The sequence below is a fragment of the Pongo pygmaeus genome, chromosome 21 (assembly GCF_028885625.2).
Source record: "Pongo pygmaeus isolate AG05252 chromosome 21, NHGRI_mPonPyg2-v2.0_pri, whole genome shotgun sequence".
Lineage (NCBI taxonomy): Eukaryota > Metazoa > Chordata > Mammalia > Primates > Hominidae > Pongo > Pongo pygmaeus.
In genome coordinates, this window is record NC_072394.2 from 62,437,470 (window position 1) to 62,463,001 (window position 25,532).

The 25,532-nt window shown below is 51.6% G+C and overlaps 1 protein-coding gene across 7 annotated transcripts in view; it reads left to right on the forward strand.

Annotated features, from left to right (window-relative positions):
- The window catches only part of PHACTR3 (phosphatase and actin regulator 3), a 280,608-nt gene that overhangs the window by 183,379 nt on the left and 71,697 nt on the right, over positions 1-25,532 (forward strand). For 5 of the 7 annotated variants that reach the window (XM_054467832.1, XM_054467833.2, XM_054467831.1 and 2 more), the window contains exons 4-7: positions 3,709-3,891; positions 15,647-15,856; positions 21,832-22,006; positions 22,812-23,059. In XM_054467832.1, coding sequence (XP_054323807.1) covers positions 3,709-3,891; positions 15,647-15,856; positions 21,832-22,006; positions 22,812-23,059 — 816 coding nt within the window. The remainder of the gene's footprint in view (positions 1-3,708; positions 3,892-15,646; positions 15,857-21,831; positions 22,007-22,811; positions 23,060-25,532) is intronic. The other 2 variants (XM_054467836.1, XM_054467835.2) reach the window with 1 other exon arrangement.

The window sequence follows — 25,532 nt, forward strand, 5'->3', positions numbered from 1 at the left end:
TGCCCTGTGCCCTGCACACGCGCACGTATGCGCACACACGTACGTACACATTGGACACCCTGGAGCTTGCCCTGAAGCAGGTGGGCAGCCTGGTGGAGTGAGCTGGACTCTGTGCAGGGCCAGCAGAAGAGAGTCCGCCAGCTCCCAGGGGTGAGGCAGCATCCAGGGCATGAGTTTGCTCCCCCTGGGGTGTTATTTTATGATCGATGGTCCATTTTATGAACCACTCTGACCCCATCCCCTCCTGTTTCTGTGACATCAGCTTGGACCTAGGAGGGACCCTGCTGGTGGCATTATTACTAGATGTGTGCAGTGGAGCCAGTTGTGCCCTGGGGAGGGCTGAGGGGACCCCTCTGCTGTCCTCAGTGCTCCTTCCACCCTCGTCTCAGACATCCGTGACTAAGCGAGGCCAGACCAAATCTCTGACACAAGGGGTCCCCTTCCCCAGCCCCCTCGCCCTGGTCCCCAGCCCATGTTTCTCTGTGCTAGACACTGTTTATGTTCTGAGTGACTTTCCTCCGTCTCCCTGTATGCGTTGACTTGGCATTTTCTTAAATAATTTAAGGAATTTCCTACCCCGTCATTGGGTATAGAAGAAGAGAGTTTAGTACTCTGTGCTGTGTTCAGTGACCTGAGATTGACTAGGCATTCTTTCCTCAGGGAATTGGACAGTGACAAATCAAGTCTGTCTGGTTTCCATGTGATAGGAATGCTGGGGGACACATGTCTGCACGTGTGCACGCACATGCACATATGTGCACCCACATGTGCTTGCACTGCACATGTGCCATGACACACGTGTGTGCCTGCATGTGCATCTGTGAGCGTGTGTGCATGTCTGCAGCACGTTCCCTCTCACTGCGGCTGCTCAGGCGCACTGCCCCGCGCCCTCCTCTGCAGCCCTCAGAAGGAGAGTGGCCGGGGGGAGGCTGACCTTCCAGCGAGAGGAGCAGGGCCTGGGCTCCCACCACTCCCCCAACCCCTCCCCAGCCAGCGTTTCTTAGCAACAGCCCTGCCACCAGGGCTATTTTGGGAACTGAAACTTTTCATTGAACATGATTATGAGCTGGAGCTCTGACCACAGCCCAGAGAAGTCCTGCAAGAGCTGCTAAGCTGCAAAAGCAGGGGAAGGTTCAAAGACTGTGGAGGGGCGTGGTGCTTTTCTGAGTCTGGAGACCTCTGGGCCTTCCAGGTTCAATGTTCTGACCTTTTCATAGTGGTAGTTGTGATGATTTTGATGATGATGATGGAGGCATCCTTATTATTAACAGTAGTGACAGTCATGGCAGCAAAAGACCTGTGCATTCTGAGGTTTGGTGTCCATAACTGCAAGTGGTGGGTGGCAGCCTTGCCTGTCACATAGGGTAGGTGTGAAGCTCAAGCTGGCAGAGCCCTGTGCTCCCCCACGCCAGCTCTCACATTCCCTGTGTGTTGCCAGGGGCTGGGTAAGCTGTGCTGTCACAGTTGCACAAATGCGAGTAAGTCAGTCACGAGAAGGGGCTGGTTTCGGTTTTCAGCTTTGTGACCTCTAATTTTGTCTACTGGGTGAGCTCTCTTGGCTTGTATCTGGGTTGGTGGGCTGTTACAGCCAAGGGTCAAATCTGGCTCAGGACCTGTTTTTATGTGGTCTTTGAGCTAAGAATGCTTTTTAAATAGAAAAGACTTTCACAAAAATTAAAAAAAAAAATCAAGAGTTGCAGCACGGGGGATACAGCACGTGGCCTGCAGAGCCCGTCACATTCTCCATCTGCGCCTTGTGGGAAGAGCCTGCCAGCCTTGCCGGGACCTCTGGGCAACTGACGTGGCTGCATGGATGAGATCGTCCAGCCCCACATCTCCAGACTTCTGGCATGGCTGACCTTTTCATTCTCCCCGGAGGAGACATGTGCAGCAGAGGGAATATGATCAGCAGTGATGACAAGCTCAAATCTCTTCCAGGGTCCCAGGCAGGAAATGGGTCTGGCATGAGTCCTGGGTGTGGTGAGGACTCTGGAGGGAGAAACGGTTCTGTCCTAAGCCTGCTGTTAGCAGATGGGCCCAAAGGTGCAGACCAAGGGGCCAGATCACTCTTGTCACCCTCCTCTTCTCATTGTCAGAAACCATCACCACCACCAACAACGACAGAAAGCACATGTAAAGTGCCTACCTTATGCCAGACACATTCCATACCTTAGCTCTGTTAATTCTCACAATGTTGCCATGAAGCAAGCAGAAATATTGTCCCCATTTTATAGATAAGGAAATTGAGATCCAGAGGAATTTGCTATTTGGGCACAAAACACCATTTGCAGGTGGTGGGACGCATGATGGGGTGACTGTATACTGTTTGTCCAAACAGGACACTTTTAGGAGTGAAAGGGACACTGTTGAAGGACACAGGGATGGCAGGTAGGAATCAGGACTGACCAGGGCCTATGGACCCTGACCCTGAAGTAAATGTTGCCTCCTCCTTCCCCTGCCACGTTGGGAGGTGTGTGGAAGGAGGTCAGCGTAGGCTAGCATCCTCAAATGGCCATCTCATGGCTGTGTCGACATGTGCAGGTCACACTGCCCTCTGCACCGGGCCTCCAGGACCTGCTGTACAGATTGAGAGGAGTCCTGCAGGGCCACGTGGAGGCTTTGTGCATGGGGCTGTAATGTGCATCTCAGTGACGTGACTGTGACTTGCTGGCCGAGGGCCCTGCCATCCTACAGTTGGGTAACTAGGCCATTTATTTTGCTCTCCAAGTGCTGAGCCCCTCACCATTAAGGTGCAAACCCAGGGATGGCAAGTGAAGGGCCAGACCCTCAGAGGCTGCAGCAGCCGAGCTTCAAGAGAGGGAAAGCACCAGGTCCTTCCTTACACCCTGCTAGTGCCTCCTCTTCTGGGAAGGCTGCCTGTCACACCTAGGGACCCCCGGCTCTGTGGCCCCTCCATCCATGGGTGTGCCCCTTTCCTGGGCTCACGGTGCCATGTGTGGTCATCTGCGTGGCTTCCTCAGAGTGTGAGACCCCAGGGGCAAGGACTGTATCTTACTAACCTCCACCTTGCCAGGGTCTGTTACAGTGCCAGACACGTAGCCGGTGATCAATAAACACCTGTTTAATGCCTGGCTGAGGGTCAAACGGTGGGTGCAGAGGTGAGTTGGTTCTCTGCAGCCATGACAACCCCTGCATCTCAGAGACCTACAGCAATCACCGTTTGTTGTCCCCTGTCTGGGTTGGCCTATAATCTGCCCCATGGGTCTGCTGACTCCAGCCAGCTGCTGGGCATGTCTTCAGGGCAAAGGTCAAGGGAAACAGGAGAGACAAGCAGGGATGTGCAAGCACTTCTAATGCCACTGCTGCATCATACCCACTGTGTCCCATCGACCAAAGCAAGCCCCAGGGCAGAGGCCGGGGTCAGAGTGGGGCTACTGCAAAGGTGCATGGCAGTAGGTGTGGACGTGGCTCAGGGGCACTGTGCAGTCTCCCACAGGTGTCGGAGGAAGAGTGCACACAGGGAGTGGGGTGCAAGAGCAGAAACCAGGCTAGGGTGTGCTGAGGTGCCCAGGGCTCCCCCGGAAAGTCCAGACTTGGAGAGGGACTCCTAGGGTGTGTGGTGAGGGGGAGAGGGGTGGGGGACCACCCAGAGCCTAGAATGGATACTCCTCAGAAAGACTCTTGGGATGATGGAAGGGATGAAGGAAGGGAGGCGCAGGCCCAGCTGACAGCTGCATTTCCTTGTAGATGCTGAAAGCAAAACTTGCAACCCCGATGGAGGACCCAGATCTGTACAGAGTGAACCGCCCACTCCCAAGTCGGAGACGCTGACTTCAGAAGATGCCCAGCCCAGAAGCCCCTTGGCCACTGGGACGGACCAGGTCTCCCTGGACAAGCCACTGTCCTCAGCCGCCCACCTGGACGATGCAGGTACTGGCTGGAGACCACGCGAAGTTGAGCTTCTCCTAGAATGGCCATACGTCCCCACTGGTGTTCTTGGCTATAGCTTAGGCAACAGCCCTCGTAGAACATTGTTCTGAAGAGAGATGGGCCGGTGCTCTAAGCGCTGCCATGCTGTGCTTCCTGGCTGGGTTGAAGTGTTTGCTGGGGCACTTTTCTCTACTGTCTCTTTCCAAGTCTGGCACAGCTGATAAGTGAAGGTACTTAACGATGTTCATCTCCCTGGCACACCTACCCCCCTCCCAGGGTGTCTTTGTGTTTCTCTGGGAACTTCTAGGCAGGAAAGTGCTCTCTGGAGGGGCAAGTGCCCAGTGGGGGGATTTTAGTGACCCTAAAAGGGGTAGGACGTAGGGTTGAGGGACTTTTCTGTGGCCGAAATCCTGCTACAGGGGGCCTTTTGGCCTAAGACATGCTCAAGTTCCTGCACGTGTGCATGCCTGGGAGCTGGTCGGTGCTGATGCAGGCTCAGCATGCTGCAGCCTATGCGGGGCTCTTCCGCTGCTTCTTGAGGGGAGGTGGGCTTGGTGCCTTGCTCCAAGCCTCAGTTTCCCTCTGTTAAATGGGAAAAGTAATGGACCTACATCAGGGTTGTTTGGAGGGTGGGAGGAACTTAGCACAGTGTCTGCCGTGTAGAGTGACTATTATCAAAGGTAGTAGGGGCTTTGCGTAGTGGTGGTTGTTTTTATTTTAATTGAATAGACCAGGGCCCTTCCCAAGGATAGGGGAGAAGGGAGGAAGGATAGAGGGGAGGAAAGCAGGAACTGGCCACAGAAACCTGCAGATGCTTCACCAGCTCCTCCTCCTCCTCCCCCACCTGGCAGAGTGATTCTTCTGGAGCTTCACTGTTGACTTGGAATCCTGATGTGTCGTAAAATTTCAAGCTATAAGCAAGTCTCACACAGTTTGGGGGTGGGAAGGTGAACGCGTCTCTCCGTGAGTGTGGGAGGTTGGAAATCCAGGCCCCAGCTTCTGGATTTAGAGCAGGTGGACACCTGGTCCTCCGTGCCCGGGACTTCCTTCTGCCACACAAGGGTGGCACCACACACTCGCAGGCTGCCCGTCCACAGTGCCCCTGCAGCGCTAGCGGCACCTGCCCAGAGTCATGCTCGGCCCTCCTCCGGGGTGGCTGTGTCTCTCCAGTTTCACTTGGCTTGGAATTTGGGGTCTGAGAGTTGTGACCTCTGGAGGGTCCCAGCTCTCACGCAGAGGCCCCCTCCACACACACAGGCATCTCTGTGTGCCCCAGGCATCTGACTTTGGGGCTGGCCTGGTTCTTTTTTTTTTTTTTTTTTTTTTAATACTTTAAGTTCTAGGGTACATGTGCACAACATGCAGGTTTGTTACATATGTATACATGCGCCACGTTGGTGTGCTGCACCCATTAACTCGTCATTTACATTAGGTATATCTCCTAATGCTATCCCTCCCCCTTCCCCGCACCAAGCAATGGCAACAAAAGCCAAAATTGACAAATGGAATCTAAACTAAAGAGCTGCTGCGCAGTGAAAGAAGCTACCATCAGAGTGAACAGGCAACCTACAGAATGGAAGAAAATTTTTGCAATCTACTCGTCTGACAAAGGGCTAATATCCAGAATCTACAAAGAATTCAAACAAATTGATAAGAGAAAAACAACCCCATCACAAAGTGGGTGAAGGATATGAACAGACACTTCTCAAAAGAAGACATTTATGCAACCACCTAGTGTGGTTCTTAAGGCTGAGCAGAGCCTGGCCTTCCTGCCGTGGTGTGGTCCCTGCAGTCCAGCCCTTGTGTGTGGCCTGCAAGCCTCCCCGAGGGAGGCAAGGCTGCTGCTCCCAGCCCCTGCTGGGGCTCACACTTCTCCTTGGCAGTGATTTCTGTAGCTCAGCTCAGGGCCTGTGCCTGCTCTCCTCAGCATCCTCTTCTGACCTCAGACACGCTCTCGCTCTCTCTCCAGATGCTGGGTGTGGGGATGGGTTCCTGAGAGCAGAGTGGGTCTGTTGAGATTACACATTTGTATCAAGGACCCTCTCCTGAGTGAGGCCTGAGGGACGAGTGGGAATCAGCTGGGCAGAGAGTGAGGTGCAGAGCATCCCAGAAAGGGGAATGACATGCAAAGACAGGGGACAGGAACACACACTTTTTCTGTAAAGGGCCAGAGAGGAAAGAGCATCAGCTCTGCAGGCTGGAGGTGTCTGACGCAGCCACTCTCCTCTGCCCTCATAGCACAAAAGCAGCGTCAATGGTGAAAGGGTGGGGCTCTTGTCAGTGGAACTTTATTGATTAAAAACAATCCAGGGCCCGGTGAGGTGGGTCACACGTATCATTCCAGCACTTTGGGAAGCCAAGACGGGAGAATTGTTTGAACCTAGGAGTTCAAAGTCATCCTGGACAGCATAGCATGACACCATCTCTACAAAAAAGTTTTGTTTTTTGTTTTTGGTTTTAATTAGCTGAGTGTGTGGGCACACACCTGTAGTCCTAGCTACTCATGAAGCTGAGGCAGGAGGATAGCCTGAGCCTGGGAGGTCAAGGCTGCAGAGAGCCGTGATCACACCACTGCACTCCAGTCTGGGCGACAGAGCCAGACCCTGTTTCAAAAAAAATTTAAAATAAACAGCCCACAGATTGGAGAGAGAGAAGAGGCCTAGCAGGTTTTCCCTGAGGGCAGCTGGAACCCCCAGGGATGGAGCCTTGTAGGAAGTGCTGTGCTGGTGACCCAGCAAGACCTGGGGGAGACTGGAGCTGTGCGTGGTTCCCCGGGGACTTGTCTCATTCCCGGCTTTCCCAGTGTGGGTCTTGTGCCCCTGGGGTTTGTGAGATGACTTCTTGTGAATGGCATGTGGACAGACAGTGAGAAAACATTATTAATGTTTAATTAATCATGAAAATGTCTAAACATTAATAATGAAAATGTTTAAACATTAATAATGAAAATACTTGTCAGTAATTAGGGCAAGTAGTATTGGCTTCTCATTTTGGGCAATGATAGAGATTTGCTTTTTCTTATAAACAGATAAAAATGTAAATTCACTTAAAGTAAAATATAGCAAACAAAAGTATAGAAAGTACAGAGGAATGTCTAAAACGTCTGAAGCAGGAACCACAAGTCTGGTTTAAGAAAGACCATTCCATTCCTTAGGGATGCAGCTGGCTTATTAGCAGTTAGTGACATTTGTCATCATGCTGGGGATAACAAGAGGTGACACAAGTGGCTGCCTGCATGCAGGGTCGGGGAGCGTGCTCTACTAATGACTGCACATTCATTAGCTTACTTAGCCCTGGAAGCAGCCCCTGGATATCTCACGCCCATGATAAAATGCTGGCACACAAGTCGAATAACTGGTCTAAATAACTGGAAACAGAGGGCAACATCTTTGACACCAGGCCGACCTGGGTTTTGAGGCACATGGCTGAACTCCTTACTGAGCTGTGGGGCCATGGGCAAGTAACTTAACCTTTCTGATCCTGTTTGATCCACTGTAAAATGAGGATAGTAGCCACACTGACCTCCCAGCATTGCTAAAATTAAATTACGTGATCCCCAGAAAAGACTTATCTCCATCCTAACCCACACCAAGCACTTGGAAAGTGTCTGCTGCTGCTACTGTAGTGTCACTGTTACTCTCACCATTATCGTTGTCGTCATCATTGTCATCTGTCGTCTTCATTGTCAGAAACAACCCTTGGAAAGGGACACACTAACGCAGTACTTAGCTGCCTACAGATGCTCCCAGAGAGGCCCTCTCTCTAGTAGCACGTGTGTTTTGGGATGTGGGGCCACCTGCAGTTTGCTATGGCTGGGACAACCCCGAGGCCTCATCCGGCCCTGCAGGCCTGGGATCCTGCACCAGGGACCCTGCGCCAGGGACATCGTTCACCTCCACAACACCAGGTCAATGTTCAGAAGCTTGGCCATGAGCAACATCCCTATAAACAGGGTGTAACTTAACACAGGGACATTAAAAGCATTGGTTAAAAATTTGCAAGCCAATGTTTAAAAATCAAGAGTGTTCACAGAAATCCAGATGTGCAGTTTCTTTTCAGTCATCAAAGTTCAGGCCCCACTGGATCCCTGTTCCCACACAGCCAGGGTCGCTGGAGCTGAACAGAGTCTGTCCCTGCAGATGGGTGTTGGAGTTTGCAACCCCTTCCATGAAGGTTAAGAGCCTAGTCTTTGGAGCCAACCCCTGTGTTACTGACTTTTAATCTTCTGCTTTGGGCTTCAGTATTTTCTGATAGAAGGAGTTAAAGCCTGAGGCCATGTGAGGCAACGTGGTCCTAGGTCTCCGGTTTCTACTGCAGAGCTCAGGGGGACCAGCTGTTTGATGCTGTGTGTCTGATGCTGTCTTCTCTTCCCACATTCTGCACCTCAGCACCCAAGGGAGCTGCCCACGTCTGGGCCCAGTCGCTCTGTGTTGTGGGTAATTCCATGACAGGCAGATGTCATCTAATGGCAGACAAAGCCAGATCCTCAAGTGGCAAATGTGTCATGTGAGTGCTGGAACCTGGGCCCTGCTTCTCTCCTTGACCTTGGACAAGTTCAGGAAAACCTCATGGGGGCCCAGAACGTGGTGCCCCGTGGGTGATGGTCTACACCTGCAGGAGCCCCTGGGGTGTCTGCAGTGGAGCTCACTGCTGTCCTGAAAGGTCAGCTGCTTTCTCTTAAAAAGCAAACCTCCCATGAGCTTTGCTGGGGGTGGGGGAGAGGGGTCATCAAAAAGCACAAGGGGCTGTCTTGGGTCACTCCTGGCATCCAGGTGGCAACATCCAGGACTGGAGTTGCTGCTTCCCCGTGCCCCAACCATGATGAGTGTGGGTGGCAGGGGATACATCTGAATATTGCACATCTCTCAGGAGGAGGACACTGTCAATGATTTTGACCATTATTTTCCTTGAGCCTTTGGTTTGGTGATTTGGGTTGACTTTGGGCTTTTGTATTTGGGGCGATTTTGCTTTTCCTGGTTTTGTTTGGATGGTGCTTGATATGGTTTGGCTGTGTCCCCATCCAAATCTCAACTTGAATTGTAGCTCCCATAATTCCCACGTGTTGTGGGAGGGACCTGGTGGGAGATCACTGAATCATGGGGGCAGTTCCCCAGTACTGTTCTCATGGTAGTGAATAAGCCTCGTGAGATCTGATGGTTTTATAAGGGAAAACCCCTTTTGCTTCGTTCTCATTCTCTTGTCTGCCACCATGTAAGATGTGCCCTTTGCCTTCTGCCATGATTGTGAGGCCTCCCCAGCTATATGGAACTATGAGTCCATTAAACCTCTTTTTCTTTATAAATTGCTCAGTCTCAGGTATGTCTTTATCAGCAGCATGAAAACGGACTGATAAGTGCCACACCAGCAACAGAGCATTCCCTACAAAGCCCAGAAGGATCTCGTGTTTTGACACAAATGGGAACAGGGTCCTCTTCAGTGTTTCTACTATGGGACAGGGGCTGAGTTCTGGCCTTCCCACGAGTGTACTAATTAAAAAGGAGAGTGACACTCAGGGAGCATGTTCTGTGTGCACTCTATTATCTTTTAACAGCCCCATATTTTTGGATAAGAAAACAGAGCCCAGAGAGGTTAAGTCACTTTCCCAGGCCATAGAGCATAAAAACAGATCAAACCCAGTGGCAGGACTGGGTTTGATCTTCACCATACCACTCTACAGCCTAAACTCTAGAGCCAAACAGGAGACAAACATTTGTTCTGCTTCTGGAATGTTCTGGAATGTGAGTCTAGAACAGGGACTGTCAAACTGCAGGCTGCAAGTCAGATACTGCCCATGTCTGTGTCTGCATGGCCGTGGAGCACTGCTCTAGTGGGCAGGTCCTGGGAGCCAGGAGACCACGGTGAGGTGCCTCCCTCCCTGCACCCTGCTCCTGTCTCCCAGCTGGTGGCTGCCCTTCACCTCTGCCTGGGGCCTATGCTGGTCCCAGCTACCCCTGGGGCCTGGGCTCTGGGCAACTGCTGGGCACTGAGTGGAGGAACCTCATCTGGGAGTTGGTGAGCCATTTGGCCCACAGCCAGCTGCCCAAGCTGAGACCAAGGATGTGCTGGGTGTACGGGGGTGGAGTACAAGTGACCATGGCTCACCACGTCCATCCTTGGGCTGGCCACCCTTGAACTCCAGAATGTCTTCAGTGGGTGGTAACTGGCTGCAAAGTGTGCCCCCTGCCCTGGTAGGCCACTCGAGGCAAGTGGCAGGGCAGAGTTTTTCCTCTTCTTGTTTAAGTTCCTACATAATATTCTTGATTTTGCCTCTTAGCCTGGAAAGCCAAAAATGTTTACTGTCTGCATCTGAATAGAAAATGTTTATCAGCCCCTGCTCTGGAAAATAAGTGAGGATTACACAGAAGGATGTCAGTGGAACATGCTTAGCAAAGAGGTACCAGTAGGTCGTGAACTTGTGGCGCTGTGGTTGAGCTTCAGGTATTTCCATTTCTAGCCCTGACCCCTGCGTTGGGGTTTGTACAGTGTAGAAGCCTCTGGTTGAGACTGCATTTGGTAAGAGGGAGCCTCTGCTGATCCAGCCCCAAGGGAGGGGTCCCCCAAATGCAGGGAACCAGTGTCTTCTTCCACTTTTTAAAAAATTGGTTCAGCACTTGAGATGTTAACAGATGTTGCAATTTCAGTTTTGACAAGATTCCGAAATACAACGGTGGCTGCACACTCACATGAGATGCAGAGGGTGGTGTCAGGGAGGAGAGGGAAGATGGGGAGGAGGGAGGGAGAGAGGAGATGCTGAAAACTGTCTCCTGTTCTTAGAGCCATCAGGCAGGCCAAGGATGTGAGGGTTCAGTGTGTGGTGAGGATGGATGTTTTGGGGGAGACTTTGGAGGAGGGTTTTGGTCAGCATAGCTGGTGCGGTGAGTCTCATGGCCATCAGGGTGAAGGGTGGGGAACCCAGAGTCCCATCTTGGGCAGGTGGAATGAGGGGACCTCAGAGACTTACCCTTTACCCTGTGCCTTAAGGCAGTGGCACTATGACCATTGACTCAGTCCTGGGAAATCCAGAGCTCCCCTGTCCAGTGCAGTAGCCACTAGCCATGTGGCTGTTTGAAATAATTAAAATGTAAGCTTGTTTGTCACTCCAGCCACTTGTCCAGTGTTCAGTGGTCATGAGGGTCTAGTGGCCACCATATGGACAAGGAAGAAACGTGTCCATCATCTCGGAAAGTGCTACTGGGTACTACCGAGGGTCAGGGTAGCTGCACATCTACTTTGCTGTGAAACAAGGAGAGATGTAGTTTGGATTGGCTAGCCTTCCAGAGTTCTCCATACTATCAGAGACTGTAATAGCAACAAAGACCGCGTGGCCCAAGCTGGAAATATTTTCTACCTGGCCCTCTGCAGGAAAGGCCTGCCAAACCCTGGTTTGGAGAATGGGTTTCCACTGGGGTGGGAAGCATTGCCAGGAGCTGGGAGGCTGGTGAGGAGGCCCAGGCAGAAGTTCTGACAGCTCACACTGGGAAACGTGGATATTTCTGAGAAATATTTTGGAAGTAGAGTTCATGAGACTTGTCTGGGAATTAGATATAAGGGGTGGGTACAGGGTGGAGAGGGACAAGAGAAGGATGGCATGGGGCATCTGGTCTGGCTGGACAGTTGGTGGGTCATGGAGCACTGAACCTGGTGAAAGTAGGTGATATGGTTTGGCTGTGTCCCCACTCAAAATCTCATCTTGAATTGTAATCCCCACAATCCCCATAATCTCCACGTGTCATGGGAGAGGCCAGGTGGGGACAACTGAATCACAGGGGGCAGTTTCCTCCATGCTATTCTCACAATAGTGAGTTCTCACAAGATCTGATGGTTTTATAAGGGACTCTTCCCCCTTCACGGTACATCTCCCTCCTGTCACCTTGTGAAGAAGGTGCTTGCTTCGCCTTTGCCTTCTGCCATGATTGTAAGTTTCCTGAGGCCTCCCCAGCCATGCTGAACTGTGAGCCAATTAAACCTCTTTTCTTTATAAGTTACCCAGTCTTGGGCAGTTATTTTTAGCAGTGTAAGAAGAGACTAATACAGTAGGGATCTGTCTGGATTAGTGCCATGTCCACAGCTTCTAGAATAGTGCCTGGAACCCATGGTTGTTCAATAACATTTGCAAGATGGGTTGATGGTTGAATGAGTAAGAGGGAAGGGAAGGCTCAGGAGAATTTGTTGTGGGGACCAAGATTCAAGTTTGGATGTGACTGGCCTCCAGATGGAGATGCCAATGTGGCCAGCTGGTAACATATGAGTCTGGAGCTCAGAGAAATGGTCCAGGGTTAACAGAGAAATGGAATCAGTTCTGAAGCCAGAGGAGTGGATGAAAATGACCTGTGAGAAGGTTAAACAAGGAAGAGGACCTAGGCCTGCATCCTGGGGCAGCCCAGGTGGACATTCAGATGCAGGAGGTGGGACCTGCCAGAGAGGCTGAGCAGAGGTGGCCAGGGCTCCAGGGGAGAACCAGGAGAGTATGTGTCAGGAAGCCAGAGGGGAAAGTGTTAAAGATCGTGTATGGCTGAGTGGGGTGGCCCTGGCTCAGTGAGGGGGCCAGGCCTTGCTGGGTGGAGACACAGTGTTAAAGGTCATCTTTCATAAGTTTATTTTTCAAAGGAGCAGATAATTGTAACTAAGCTGGGAGTGTACACGAGGTCAAGAGTGTTTGGTTTGGTTTTGGGTAGAATATTTTAGATCTCGTTGGGATCCTGAAAAGAAGGATAAGTCAGTGATGCAGGCCAAGGGGGACAACCTGTCAATAGCTCAGAGGGATGTGGACCTGGCCCAAGTCAGTGCTTATCTAGTGAAGTCTTATGTGGAGATCAGACATAGAAGATAGATCCAGATGATTGGCTGGGGCTGACCCAGGAGTAGGGACACTGACCCCAGGCTGCTCTTCCTCCCCGGTAATGCTTTCTTTGGTGGCACCTCCGAGCAGACCCTTGGAGCCTGGTTCAGATGCTGGCCACATTGTCCTGGAGGAGATGAGTCAGAGGAGTGCTGAGTAGCTCTAGACAAACCTTCCCCACCATGGTCTCATGTTGGCCTTTCCACCCTAGTAGTGGGCAGGGTCGGGTATTTTATACAGATATTTGTACAGATGAGGAGACTGAGACTCACTAAGCAAGGTGGAGACCAAAGTCACTCATCTGTAAATAGGTCAAACACATGGAGGAAGGTGGTGGATGCTGGATACTGGTGTAACTGAGGCCAGGTGAGCCATTTCCATGACATCTCTGTCTCCCAAAAGCAGGACTTTGGAAATGTGCTGGGTGACCAGTACCCTGAGAGCGTGACCCATTCACAAAGAAGCAATCAGGAACAAGAAGTCCTGTAAACCCAAACAATCAAAGCAGGGTGTGGATGCAAGGACCACATTAAAGGGCTTCAGAATAATAGATGTGTGAATATCTGAAAAGGGGTGGGATCCCCCAGGAGGAAACTTCTTAGAAGAAAACTAGGCCTGGGCTGGCTACTGAGAGCTCACCCCATGCCTCGTGGTCTTGGCCAGGAGCTTGGCTGCCGAGGAAATGGGCTGTGAAATGTGGTGTCCCAAGAATGAGGGTGTCCACTTGCCTGTGCTGATTTACACAAGACAGAAAACTCCGCAAAGTTATAACTGGAACCTACATAGAGAAAATGGGCATTTCTATGCTTACCTGTGGCTTAACAAGGACACCTCACAACTATTTTTACCTAGAAAGCATAAAATATTTACTTTGATGTTATTATCAGGGCAAAACTTACTAACTGAAACAACTAATCAGAGTTGTAGACTATTAGACATTATAGGTTACAAGTCAGATGACATAATGACAGTCTCAAAGCATAGGAGTCTTAAACCCTTTTTAACAAGTAACACTTTTGAGGACAGTTTAATGTAATAAGAAAAATAAAATGAAAACAGCATTTTCATGTGGGTATCCATGCAGAACAAGAGTATAGAGCCAATTGTAATGGTTGTTCTCAGTTCAGGCCAACTTCATAACACAGAGCTGAGTCTGCCCTCTGCAGTTGGAGTATGTGTTGTTGAGGGAGAACAACACATACTCCATCTCTGCTTTCAGAGATTTTGTTCTCCAGGCATTAGGAGGGCTGGCCCTTCTGAGATAAGGACTCCATTGTCATGAACTTAACATAAGAAAGGGCTGGGAATGAGAGTTTAAAACTTCCAACATAGCCAATAAAGGAACAGAAACTAATGATAGCTAATGGGATACAAGGGGCATGCAATATTTGCATCTGGTGTTTAGCTGGAGGCTCTCTGCAGGCAGGAATTAGGCCTGTTGTAACACCCCCTCCCCTGACCACTGTGTTTTCAGCACCATGGACAGCACCCAACAGTTCCTGGGTACCTCTGGAAACAGCAGCTGATAGATGAATGAACCCCATAGGAGCTAACACAGTGACCCAAGGACAAGCTCCAGCTCCACTAGGCTTTTCCCTTAGACATACAGTGGGGAGAGTGTTCGTGTGTTCTTCATTGGGTAGTTGTAAAAACTGAATAAGACGATGTATGCCAGGTGCCTTCCACAGGCCTTAGCACTCAAGAGTGTGCTGAGAGGGCAGGAAGTGAGGGAGTGCTGGTCCCAGGGAGACCATCTCTCTTGGATCAGAGGGAAGGAAGAATAGAGATGCTGGGGACAGCAGTTTGCATTTGAGTCAGAAATCCAAGAGGAGTCCCAGTCTAAATGACTTCAGTTTCCCCTGTAAAGCTGGAGGTGAAGCTGTGTGGTAGGAGCAGGCAAAGGTGGGAAGCTGGAGGTGGGGAAGGGACAGAAAGGGCTTGAGCAGTCATGCAGAGCACCTGCAGGAGGAAGTTCCTGGCCACGGGTCCTGCAGAGTGACAGTTCTTCCTGAAGTGGACTCCATAGGCTCTTCCTCCTGCAATAGTAGGCAAGGGCAGGAGCAGACAAGTGGCAGCTTCATCCCCAGATGAAACTTTTCCAGAGAGTTAAATGGAAAGGAATCCAGGCAAAGGACTTAGGGACTGTTGGTCAGATTGTTGTTGAAATAATGGATGATGGAACCCAAACCAGGCAAAAAGAGAAATAAGAAAGGGAAGGATTGATAGGTTGAGGGAAAGCTGGGGATGGGCAGGCTGAGGGGTGGTTGTGAAGGAGGTGGATGGAGCCTGAATGAGCAGCTAGAAAGGGAGGGATGAGGGTTCTGGGTGGCCTGACCCTTCCTCCAAGTCAATCCTTCCTATCCTCACTCCCACTCTAGGCTGGCATGCCAGATGTTAGGGCTGCTGCAAACAGACAAATAAGAATGAGAGCTGCTGGACTGGGGGGTTACACTGTGTCATGGCCACTTCTTGCTTAAACTGAGAAACAATCCTGTGAGGAGCTATTGTTAACACAATGCCATGTGTGAGTAAATGGAGTTTTGGAGAGATTTAGTAACTTAAAGTCCAAGAGTAAATTCAGAGACCACTTGAGCCTGGGTGTGTCTGACTCCAAAACCTGGTATGGAGAACACTGCTCCTAGGTGAGGTAGGAGCTGTGGCATGGACCTCTCATGTGGAAAAAAGAATGGAATCCCTCATATTATTGAAATGACTTCTCTCTCTCCATCCTCCTCTCTCTGCTTCTTATGGCTCTATTGAGAGGTGAACTTGCAGGAAGTCAAGTGCCTGTGTGAGGTCACTGCTCTGTATGCTCTTCACGACCCCATCTCACCAAACCCTCTTGCTTTGCTCTCTTACTTCCACTGCTGTCAGAGGAAACATGTTTTTGAACTCTCTGCTTTGCCTTTGAACCAGCCAAGATGCCATCTGCATCCAGTGGTGAAGAAGCAGACGCTGGCAGCCTCCTGCCCACCACCAATGAGCTCTCCCAAGCCTTAGCTGGGGCTGACTCCCTGGACAGTCCTCCCAGACCTCTGGAGAGATCCGTGGGCCAGCTCCCCAGCCCCCCACTGCTGCCCACTCCACCACCCAAGGCAAGCTCCAAAACCACAAAAAATGTCACAGGTGGGTCCACATGCATCCTGTCCATCCTCTTTCCTTTCTCTGCCCCATCCATCCATCCATCCATCATCTGTCTATTTATTCACCCATTCACTCATGCATTCATCCATCCACCCATCCACCCATCCACCCATCTACCCATCCACCCACCCATCCATCCATCCATCCATCCATCCATCCATCCATCCATCCATCCATCCATCCATCCATCCCTTCAATCAGTCTTGATTGGGCACCCACTATGGGCTGGTTCTCATCATTAGCTTCTGTGACTGGGGCTCAGGGCAGGCCCAGAGGAGTAGATCTTACCAAGGAAACTGTGGTTGTCAAGAGTAGACTGCCTAGGCTCCCTCAAGCAAACAGGGGAGTCTCTTTGCAGGAGTCAAAGGGGGCATCTTCCAGGACCTGAATGCAAGAGATGTGGCCAGTTCCCAGGATGGGGTTTGGCTTTAGCTTGGCTGGCTTTTCTTTTTCTTTTTTCTTTTCTTTTCCTTTCTGTTCCATTCCTTTCCTTTCCATTCCATTCCATTCCTTTCCTTTCCATTCCTTTCCGTTCCTTTCTGTTGCATTCCATTCTGTTCCGTTCCGTTCCATTCTTTCTGGATGTTCATGTGTCTGTCTTTCTCTTTGTGCTTTTCTCTGAGTCTCAGTCTCTTTCAGTCTCTCTCCCTTCCTCCCTCCCTCTCTCTGCTGGTCTCTGTTTTGCTGTTTCACTTTCCAATGAGTTCTGTCCAGCAAGGCAGAGCCAGGAGTAAACAGCAGACATTGGTGGTCAGATAGGGGTGCACAGCTGGATAGAGGCCCCCACAGTCATACACTTATGTAGCTTTTGTCACACTGGCAGAATAATCCTAGCAAGTAGAGATAATTACTTTGCAAGCTTAGGTATTTTTTGTCTGGAATTTACTGCTGCAAACAGGACACATTGATGGTCTCAGGGAAAAAGTAGGCTGTTTATCAAGAGATAATGACTTTTCAGAGTAAAGCCTCGCGTGCTGTCTTTGACGGCTGTGGGCGTGAAACATGACACATAGCAGAGTTTGACAGTTTTGTTACAATCACCTAACCAATGATTAACCACCATCAAGAAATGCCATTTGTTGGGTAGGCATGAGGTGCCCCATTTATGGTTGAGAAAACAGGCTCAGGAAACTCCAGTAACTTGTCCCAGGTCCTGGAAATGACTGAGACTTTTGAACTGAGTTTTTGGGTCCAAAGCTTGTTGCTACCACACGTGTGGCCAGGGGCTGGTGCCCTCCCCTCTGCGATCTCACCTAATCCTCATCGTGCTTCTTCCCAGTTTTCATGAAAGAGGGAACTGCCACCTTTTGGAAGAGGTGTCAGCTGCTGGGACAGGGAGAGCCCGGGCATGATCTCGGAAGGGCTGGGTCCCAGCCCCTGGCTCTTTTCTGGGGACCTTACTGCCCCTTATGGGGTGAATGTTCAACCTGGGGGTGATTCTTGGGTGGAAAATGCTTTCAGTGGGGCATTTTCCTTGTACACCTAACACGAATTAAGTATTCCAATCTAACTGATGATTCTCAGCCAGACACCACAGAAACAGTGGAGGTGAGATGCACCCCACAGGGGGCCTCTTTAGCTGGGACTGCAGATGTTCTGGGTGGGTTAGATGTGGGGCTGTGGTGCCCTGTGGTTCCCCAAGTAGTGTTGGTTTGTGGGAGAATGTGCTGCTGGGTGGATGGAGGGATGAGTGAGGGGGCGCCCCCTCTACCCCACCACCCTGAGACTTGGCCCCAGCTGTTCTCCCTGCCAGAACATTCTCCTTTCCTGCTTTGCCTGCTCAGTACCTTTACATGCTTGGGACCACAGCTCAAGCTGTTTCTCCTCCAGGGGAGCCAGCCCTGACCCCTGACCTCATAGCACCACGTGCCCCATCTTCCAGCATTTACCACATTGCCCCACCTTGTTTAGTGGGTTGAATGGTGTCACCCCAAAATTCCCATCTACCTGGAACCTCAGAACATGACCTTGTTTGGAATAAGGGTCTCTCAACTGCCATTAAGTTAAAGATCAAGCTGAGCTCATGCTGGATTAGATTAGGCCCTGAATCCAATGACAGTGTCCATGTGAGAAGCAGAACAGGACACACAGGGATGGGACTGATGCATCCACAGAACGCCAAGAATTTTCCAGGGAGAGAGGCCTGGGACGGCATCTCCCTCACGGCCTCAGAAGGAACCAACCCTGCCAGCATCTTGATTTCAAACTTCTGGTCTCCAAAACTTTGAGAGTTGTTCTGTTGCTTTGGGCTGCCCAAGGAGCCATACATGCCTTGTCTGTTGGATGGTTTGCCTCTCTGTAACCACCTGCCCCCCAAGACAGTAGTCCCTGAAAGCCGGCCACACATCTGTGTTCACCATCAAATCCAAGTGCAGGCATAGTACAGGGCATACAGCAGGCACTCAGCAAGTGCAGATGATGGTTGGATGGATGAATGAATGAGTGAATGAGTGCATGCGTGTTCTGAACCCTGTCTGTCTGCTTTCTGCATCTTTCTACATCTCTGTAGATGAATCCAAATATTCAGTCTTTGTGCGACATGGCCACATAAATTATAGTACAAAGTTTGAGGCAAAACTGTGCTACTTTGCGTTTTGTTATTGTCTTTGTGATAGCTCCCTTTTTCCTCCATTGAAACCTAAAACCATTTAAAGTCCATTCAGTTAGCCACCATCCACCTCATTTTATTCTGGCGAATGTATAATTTGTTCCTGGCCCTCAATAGCTTGGTAACCCAGGGAGTTTCCTGCCTCTCCCGAGCTTGGGAAGGTCAGGCCTCAGACGGCACAGGTCTTCACTCTGACTCCACGTGCCCTAAATTCTGGCGTTCTGTCCGCAGTCTGCGGACACTTCTGGCTTCCGCCCTGCCCTCAGTTGCAAGGACATCAGGGGATACTCTGACACTTATGCGTTTCCATAGGGATTGAATTGAGACTGGGAGGTGGAGGAGGGTGGTTCCAAGCTATGGGCCCTGGCCTGGCTTCTTACTGCACAGACTACATTTTGGTGACTTTGATTTAATTTTCTCAGTTCCTCTTTTTCCTTTTCCTTTGGGAAAAGATTCATGTGCTTCAGCATGTGAACACTAGATGGCAGCAAAGAAGAAAGTCTCCTTACCTGGGCTTCCCTTGCTGCAGGAGGGACCCTGGCCCAACTGAATCTCCACCCAAGGCAGGACTGCAGGTGTCTTCATTCATCTGAATGCCTTATAAACCACAGAAATTTATTCCTCACTTTTCTAGAGGCTGGAAGTCCAAGACCAAGGTGCTGGCAGATTTGGTGTCTCTGATGAGGGCTTGCTTCCTGGTTCATAGGCCAAATTCCTGGACTTTCTGGAAAAGTCTTTATCTCTCATCACCTTCTGAGTCACTACAGGCCCATTAAGGTGGGCAGGTTATCCTCTGTGTGCTGTGGTCCCCAGGCTGCCCCCATGGAGAAATTGCAGGCGGTCCCTTGCATTCCCGGGTTTCACCTGCCTGGTCCCTGGAGATGTGCTTACCCCTCTCCCTTTTACCTCTGCTTTACCTGCTGTCATCTGGTCCAGTTGGTGACACTCAACTCTGCAGGAGGGGAGTCCCATAGCCTCTGCCAAGTATAAGTGGAGCTAGGTGCAATGTGCTGATCTCAGCCCCCGCCTTTTCCTGGCGGCCTGCCCCTGAGGTGGCTTCTGAGCCTCAGCTTCCTCATCTGTGAAATGGGGGTGACAAGGGAGTCCCCTGCATAGGCTGGGTGGGGCGAGCCAGGCAAAGCTGTATGGGGGCCGTGGGGGCAGTGCTGGTTGTCACATCTGTGATTGACAGTGGGGCAGAGACCTGGGTGGGATCCCAGCTCCACCAAGCTGAGCGAGAGCAGGCAAACCACGCTGCCTCAGTTTCCCTACTTGTACAACAGGGCTAGTGATTCCTTCCTCATGCGGCTGGGGTGAGGAGTAGAGACAATGACGGTTAGAGACAGAGGGGCTGGGGGATGCTGAGTGTCACCTGCATGTGCTCAGGAGTGGGGCACTGTCCTGAGCAGGAGCAGCCTGGGGAGGCTGAGTCCAGTGGGGAGAGGACAGCACAGTGTGTGGAAGCTGGGGATGGGTCTCCCTGCAGCCCCTGCCCTGCCTGGCCACTTCTTGCATGGCTGGCTCCTTGTCATTTCTCAGGTCTCAGCTCAAAGGTCCCCTCTGCAGAGAAGCCTTTCCTGACCTCCCTCTTCCAAACCAGCTACCACCTCCCCCAGACCAGCCCGGTACTCCCAGCCCATCTGCGTGGTGCCCTCTCACCTGCTCCCTCTCCCACTCTCTCTCCCAGCCCTTTTCTCTCCCTCTCCTTCTGTCTCCTCCTCTCCTCTACAATCATTTGCACTCGGTCTGCCTGGCCTCTGTCTGGCTCCACCAGTCGAGGGCAGGGCCTGGTCCATTTCCCTGTGGCCTGGCGTTGTCTGGCCAAGCAGGTGCTTGTGGAGAAAGTGAAATAACTGAAGTCCTCCACGAGGTTTACAGTTTCCTTTTGGGTTTTGAGGAATACTTTTTATTGATGCTGTCCACATCCTAGGATTATATTGCAAGTTTGTTTCTGGTTTTTAGGGAATGGGGTAGTTTAGATCTGGTTGTTTTCCTGGTGGGATTAAAGGGATCTGGTGTTTGCACCAGTCCTGCCGGGACGCTTTTGGAATGAGAGTTTGTGCTGCACACCTAAGAGCTTCTGGGCCTGTGCCAGCTGCTGGGCTCCTGAAAAGGAGCTGATGGTCTCATTTTACAGGCAAGGAGGCTACGCCTTTGAGAGCTTCAGTGACTTGCCCAGAGTCCTGCACACTGGGAAATGGCAGATCAAGACCAGAGGCCAAATCTGCAGAAGACAAAGCCCATGCTCTCTGCTCTTCTGGGCACCTGACACCCTGCTGGCCCGGAGGACATGTAGGAGACTGTCATTGAAGGAAGGAGGGGGTGTCCCACTCATTTAGACTTGATTGAGCAAAGCCTGTTTAGAATCACCTTCAAGGTCATTTCATGTACACAAGTGTTTATTGCCCATGTTTTAAGTGCCAGGCCTGGGGAAACTGTAGGAAGGAAGGTGAACACAGGCCTGCCCAGGAGCAAGAAACAGACTGGGCAGCGTGATTCACTCCAAGTAAGAGGAAAGGTGTCAGGGCAGGCTCGGGTCCCAGGGGACAGGTGACGGGGGATCTGATCAAGGCCTCTCTAAGGAAATGATATTCTAGCAGAGGAGCGGGGAAGCATTTCAGGCAGAAAGAACAGCCCATGCAAAGACTCAGATTGGAGGGAGTGTGGTGCCTTCAAAGACGGAAGAGATCTTCACATGCTGGAGTGAAGACAGTGAGGTGGAGATGCAGCTAGGGAGCCAAGTGGGGCCACCCCCAGGGGCCTTGAGACTGGGCCATGAGTTCGAATCATGTCATAAGGAAAATTGGAGAGTGATCCAATTCACCTTCTGGGGTGATCCTCCTGGCAGAGATACAGGGAGAAGGTTGGAGTCCAGAAATTTATTCCCTACTTTCTGGGGGCTGGAAGTGCAAGCCCAAGGGGCTAGAACAGACGCTGTGGGGAGGGCAGAGCGGACCATGGTGTTCATCCAGGCTGAAGGGTGGCTGCACAGTTTCTTCTGGGTTTCCCAGGAACAAGAAGCAGCTTCAGGAAGCTGAATTCATAGCAGAGAAGCAGGAAGGAGGCTTTTCTAAGCCCGACGCGCTGCAGGGAGGATGCTGGTGCTGGCGTCTGCAAGGCTCTGCCCCTAACAGGGTGTGCCCTACAGATGGAGCAGAACTGGACAGAGATGCACCCTGGCCTCTAGCTTTGGGAGCAGGGATCCCGGTCCAGCATCTTGGCATTAGTTGGGGCTGCCTCCTGGAGGTGCAGGGGAGCGTCCTTTCCGCTCATGGTCTCCAGTCTCAGCAAAACCCTTGGTCCCAGCTCCTGAAGACTTATGTTCTTGCTGCTTCCTCCCACAACCCAGGCCAAGCTGCACTCTTCCAAGCCTCCAGCATGAAGAGTGCCGACCCTTCCCTCCGGGGCCAGCTCTCCACACCCACGGGGTCTCCGCATCTCACCACGGTCCACCGGCCTCTTCCCCCAAGCCGTGTCATTGAGGAGCTGCACAGGGCACTGGCCACGAAGCACCGCCAGGACAGGTGAGGCCCTGCCCCATGAGGGAGACCTGTGCTGCCAGAATCCCTGCCTGGCCAGCCTCAGGCTGTGCAGCTCATGCCACGCCCAGGGCCCTGGCTGGGTCTCCCGTTCTACAGTCACTGTCTTGAAATTCCTCATAGCTTCTGAACAAGGAAGTCACATTTTCATTTTGCACCTCGCTCTGCAGATTACATAGCTGATCTTGATTCCCACATTCTGGGATGGGGTGCACAGTGAATTTGCACTGTGGGAACCTGGCCACAAAGTCCTGTGCGTGAGCCCCTCAGGACCCAGGGTGGGGTGGGAGCTTTGCAGGAGAGACTGACTTAGAGAGAAGTGGCTGTTCCGCTTTGTCCCAGGATGCTGAGGGCTTCGTAGTTGTCACTGGGCAAGAGTGTAAGGCAGCCTGTGCCTGCAGCTTACTCGTATTTTGGATCACACGTGTCTCATGGACTGTGAAAGATTGGAGGTAAAATAGGTAACGGGAGACAGTATGGGTTGGAGGAATATTAGACAAAATGTCCTTCTCAATTTTTGTGAAGTCCTCGCCCTGAAAATTGATTGCATATATTTTGGCAGGTTTTATTACTTGCATGTTCTGTGCTTTTCAAAACAGCATGTTGTAAACAGCCATTTGCCTTGAACTCAAATCCTCATGCTCCTTCTGGTGTGTCCAGGATAAAAACCGAGAGGCCGCATGCATTTTGGGGCTGCCTCTGTGATATTCATTATAAGCTCCAAAGTCAATCCTGCTGGGTTTCTGGGTGAAGGGGGTAACCTATAACCTGAACCATCTTTCTGGTTTAGTTTTCAAGGAAGAGAAAGTAAAGGGTCTCCAAAGAAGCGGCTGGATGTCCGTCTGTCAAGAACGTCCAGCGTGGAGCGGGGCAAGGAGAGGGAGGAGGCTTGGAGCTTTGACGGGGCCTCGGAGAACAAGCGAACTGCCGCTAAGGAATCTGAGGAGAACAAGGAGAACCTGATCATAAATTCTGAACTCAAGGACGACTTGCTTTTGTATCAGGACGAGGAGGCGCTGAACGACTCCATTATTTCTGGTGAGGAAAGGATGGCCCATTAAGTGTGGGGAACTCGGCCAGAGGTCTAGTGTCACCAGGGGGTCGGGGACAGAGCTCGTGCCTGGGGGAGGAACAGGTCGAGGGGCTGCACCTGGGGAGAAACAGGAGCGGGGCTGTGTCCCCTGGAAATGAACCTCTCCTGAAACAAGCTGGGGTGGGGGTGCACAGCCAGGCTTAGAGCAAGAAATTAGAAAATACCCCAGTGAAATTGTTTTGAGAGTTGCACATTAGTTTTCATGTGTATGTGAAAAAGATGTAAAAGTGGTGAAGCAAGTGACTTTGAGAATGCCACCCCTGAGGATGGTGTGGCAAACACTATATAGGTGGTGTACAGATGCTCATTGTACAGAAGTTATAGCACACACAAAAAATAAAAACTGTAACAAGTAAAGCAAGATGAGATGGAAGCAGGGGGAGAGGGAGGAGGAGAGATTGCTCTATTGATCCCAAATGGCTGTCTCAGAAGTGCTGTGAATGGGACAGGCAGCATATGCTTGTTTGGGAGCAGACGCTCACAGGGTCCTTGGAAGCCAGCTCCATATTTGTCCTCATGGTGCGTTCTCGAGGTCAGAGTAATTGCTCCATCCTACCGTTGAGGACTCCGGGGCTCGGGACGATAGAGGCCTGCAGACCCCACCCTGTGATGAAGGGAGAAGGAGGCTCAGGCCAGGAGGAGGAAGTGCTGAGGGGGTTTCCCTCCCAGCTGGTACCGGCTGTGCGGGGCCCTCTGGTTACTCCCAGGAGGGTCTGGGGCGGCGTGGTGGTTGGCCTGCGAGGGAAGGATCAGGAAGCGTTCGTTGCTGTTCTTCCTGGAAGCATCTCATGGTGACTGTTGCAGGCATGGGCAGAGTCAGGCCACGTCTCCCTGGGTGTCTGTGGGGAGCAGGAAAGGGCGTCAGATATCGGTGCTGACCCTGGCTGGTACTGAAGGCATGCGGTGGGTACTGTGATGGGTGGACAGACCGGCAGCCCAGGGCTCCATAGCCTCCCGCTTCCTGCTGCTTTGGAGCCTTTCCACCGGGTCCGAGGAAGCAATTCTGAATATGTGGCTGCAAAACATGAAAGGGATGGGGGTGCTGTCGCCCGTGTGTTTGGAGAAGGCTGACTTCCACCGCAGAGCCAGTGTCTTTGTGGCAGAAACTAGGAGCTGGTCACTGGCCTGAGGGCACCAACGTCTCTGAAGAGGCTGGACCCTGTGGTGTTCTCCAAACTCATTAGGCCCTGGAATCCTTGCCCTTAAACACCTGTGAGCTTCCAGCAGAAGGGTGCTATGTGGGTGCACTTCTGAGAACAGCTGGTGTTGGGGTGGTCAAGGGCTAGAGCACGGTCCCTCAGCCTCAGCACTAGTGGCATGAGGCCAGGCGATTCTCTGCTGGGGAGAGGGCTGTCCTGGACACATTAGGATATTCTGCAGCATCCCTGGCCTCTCCACACTGGATTCCCCCAGGGAAGACAACCTAAAACGTCTCCAGACTTGGCCACATGCCCCTGAGGGGCAGAATCACCCCCAGCTGAGAATCACTGGCATAGTCTGTGCCCCTGGTTTGGGGGTGCCCTTCCATAAGTCCCTTATCCACTCCAGGACACAGTGCTTTCATCGGTGAGAGGGAGATGGGAACTGCTTCCTCTTGACATTGACAATGTCAACAGCCAGGGCCCTTTACCGGGTGTTTCTTATGTCCGGGATGCTGGTCTAAGGTTGTGACAAGAAATGTTTTATCCTCACAGGAGCCCCATGAGGCTGATGACATCATAGTCCTTATTTTACAGATGTGTAAACTGAGGCATAGGGAGGCCACATAACTGGCCATGGCCATGTGGCTTGTTGGTGCCAGGCTGGAACTTGAACCCAGGCTGCCAGCGCCAGCTTTCTGCTCTGTGCTAGACCCTCTCTGAGGATGAGTGGATTAATCCACATCAGCCCTTGGCACAGGGCCTGGCTCAGGGTGCACCTCGGAGAGCACTTCTTCCTGTCCTCACCAGCCACACGGGGAGGAGAGCCCCTGGGGAGGAGAGCCCCTGGCCCAGAAGGGTCTCCCAGCTTGACTTTCCTTTAGGGCATTGTTAGGCCATCCAGATGCAGTGTCCTCACGCCTGGCGTTAAAGGCATAATGCAGTCATTTTATTTAAACAGAAGAGGATTGGAATCTGCATCTCACCTCTCAGGAGCCTCAGGCCTGGCCCGGATGTGCCCTCAAAACACTTTGTGGCAGCATGGTTGAGACACAGAGTTTCTGCACTGGAGATGGCATCAAAGCACATCTAGCAGCACCCTTGGCTCCCGCCTGTGTCCATCCCGCCCGGCGCCTTCCTTCTCTGATTGAGTGCTCTGCACGGGGACGCCTCCTGCTCAGCCAGGTGGCCTGGTCACAGCCAGCTGTGTTAGCCTCTTGTGGCTGTTGTAACACTTTATCATCTGCTGGGTGGCTTACGACCACAGAATTTACTCTTT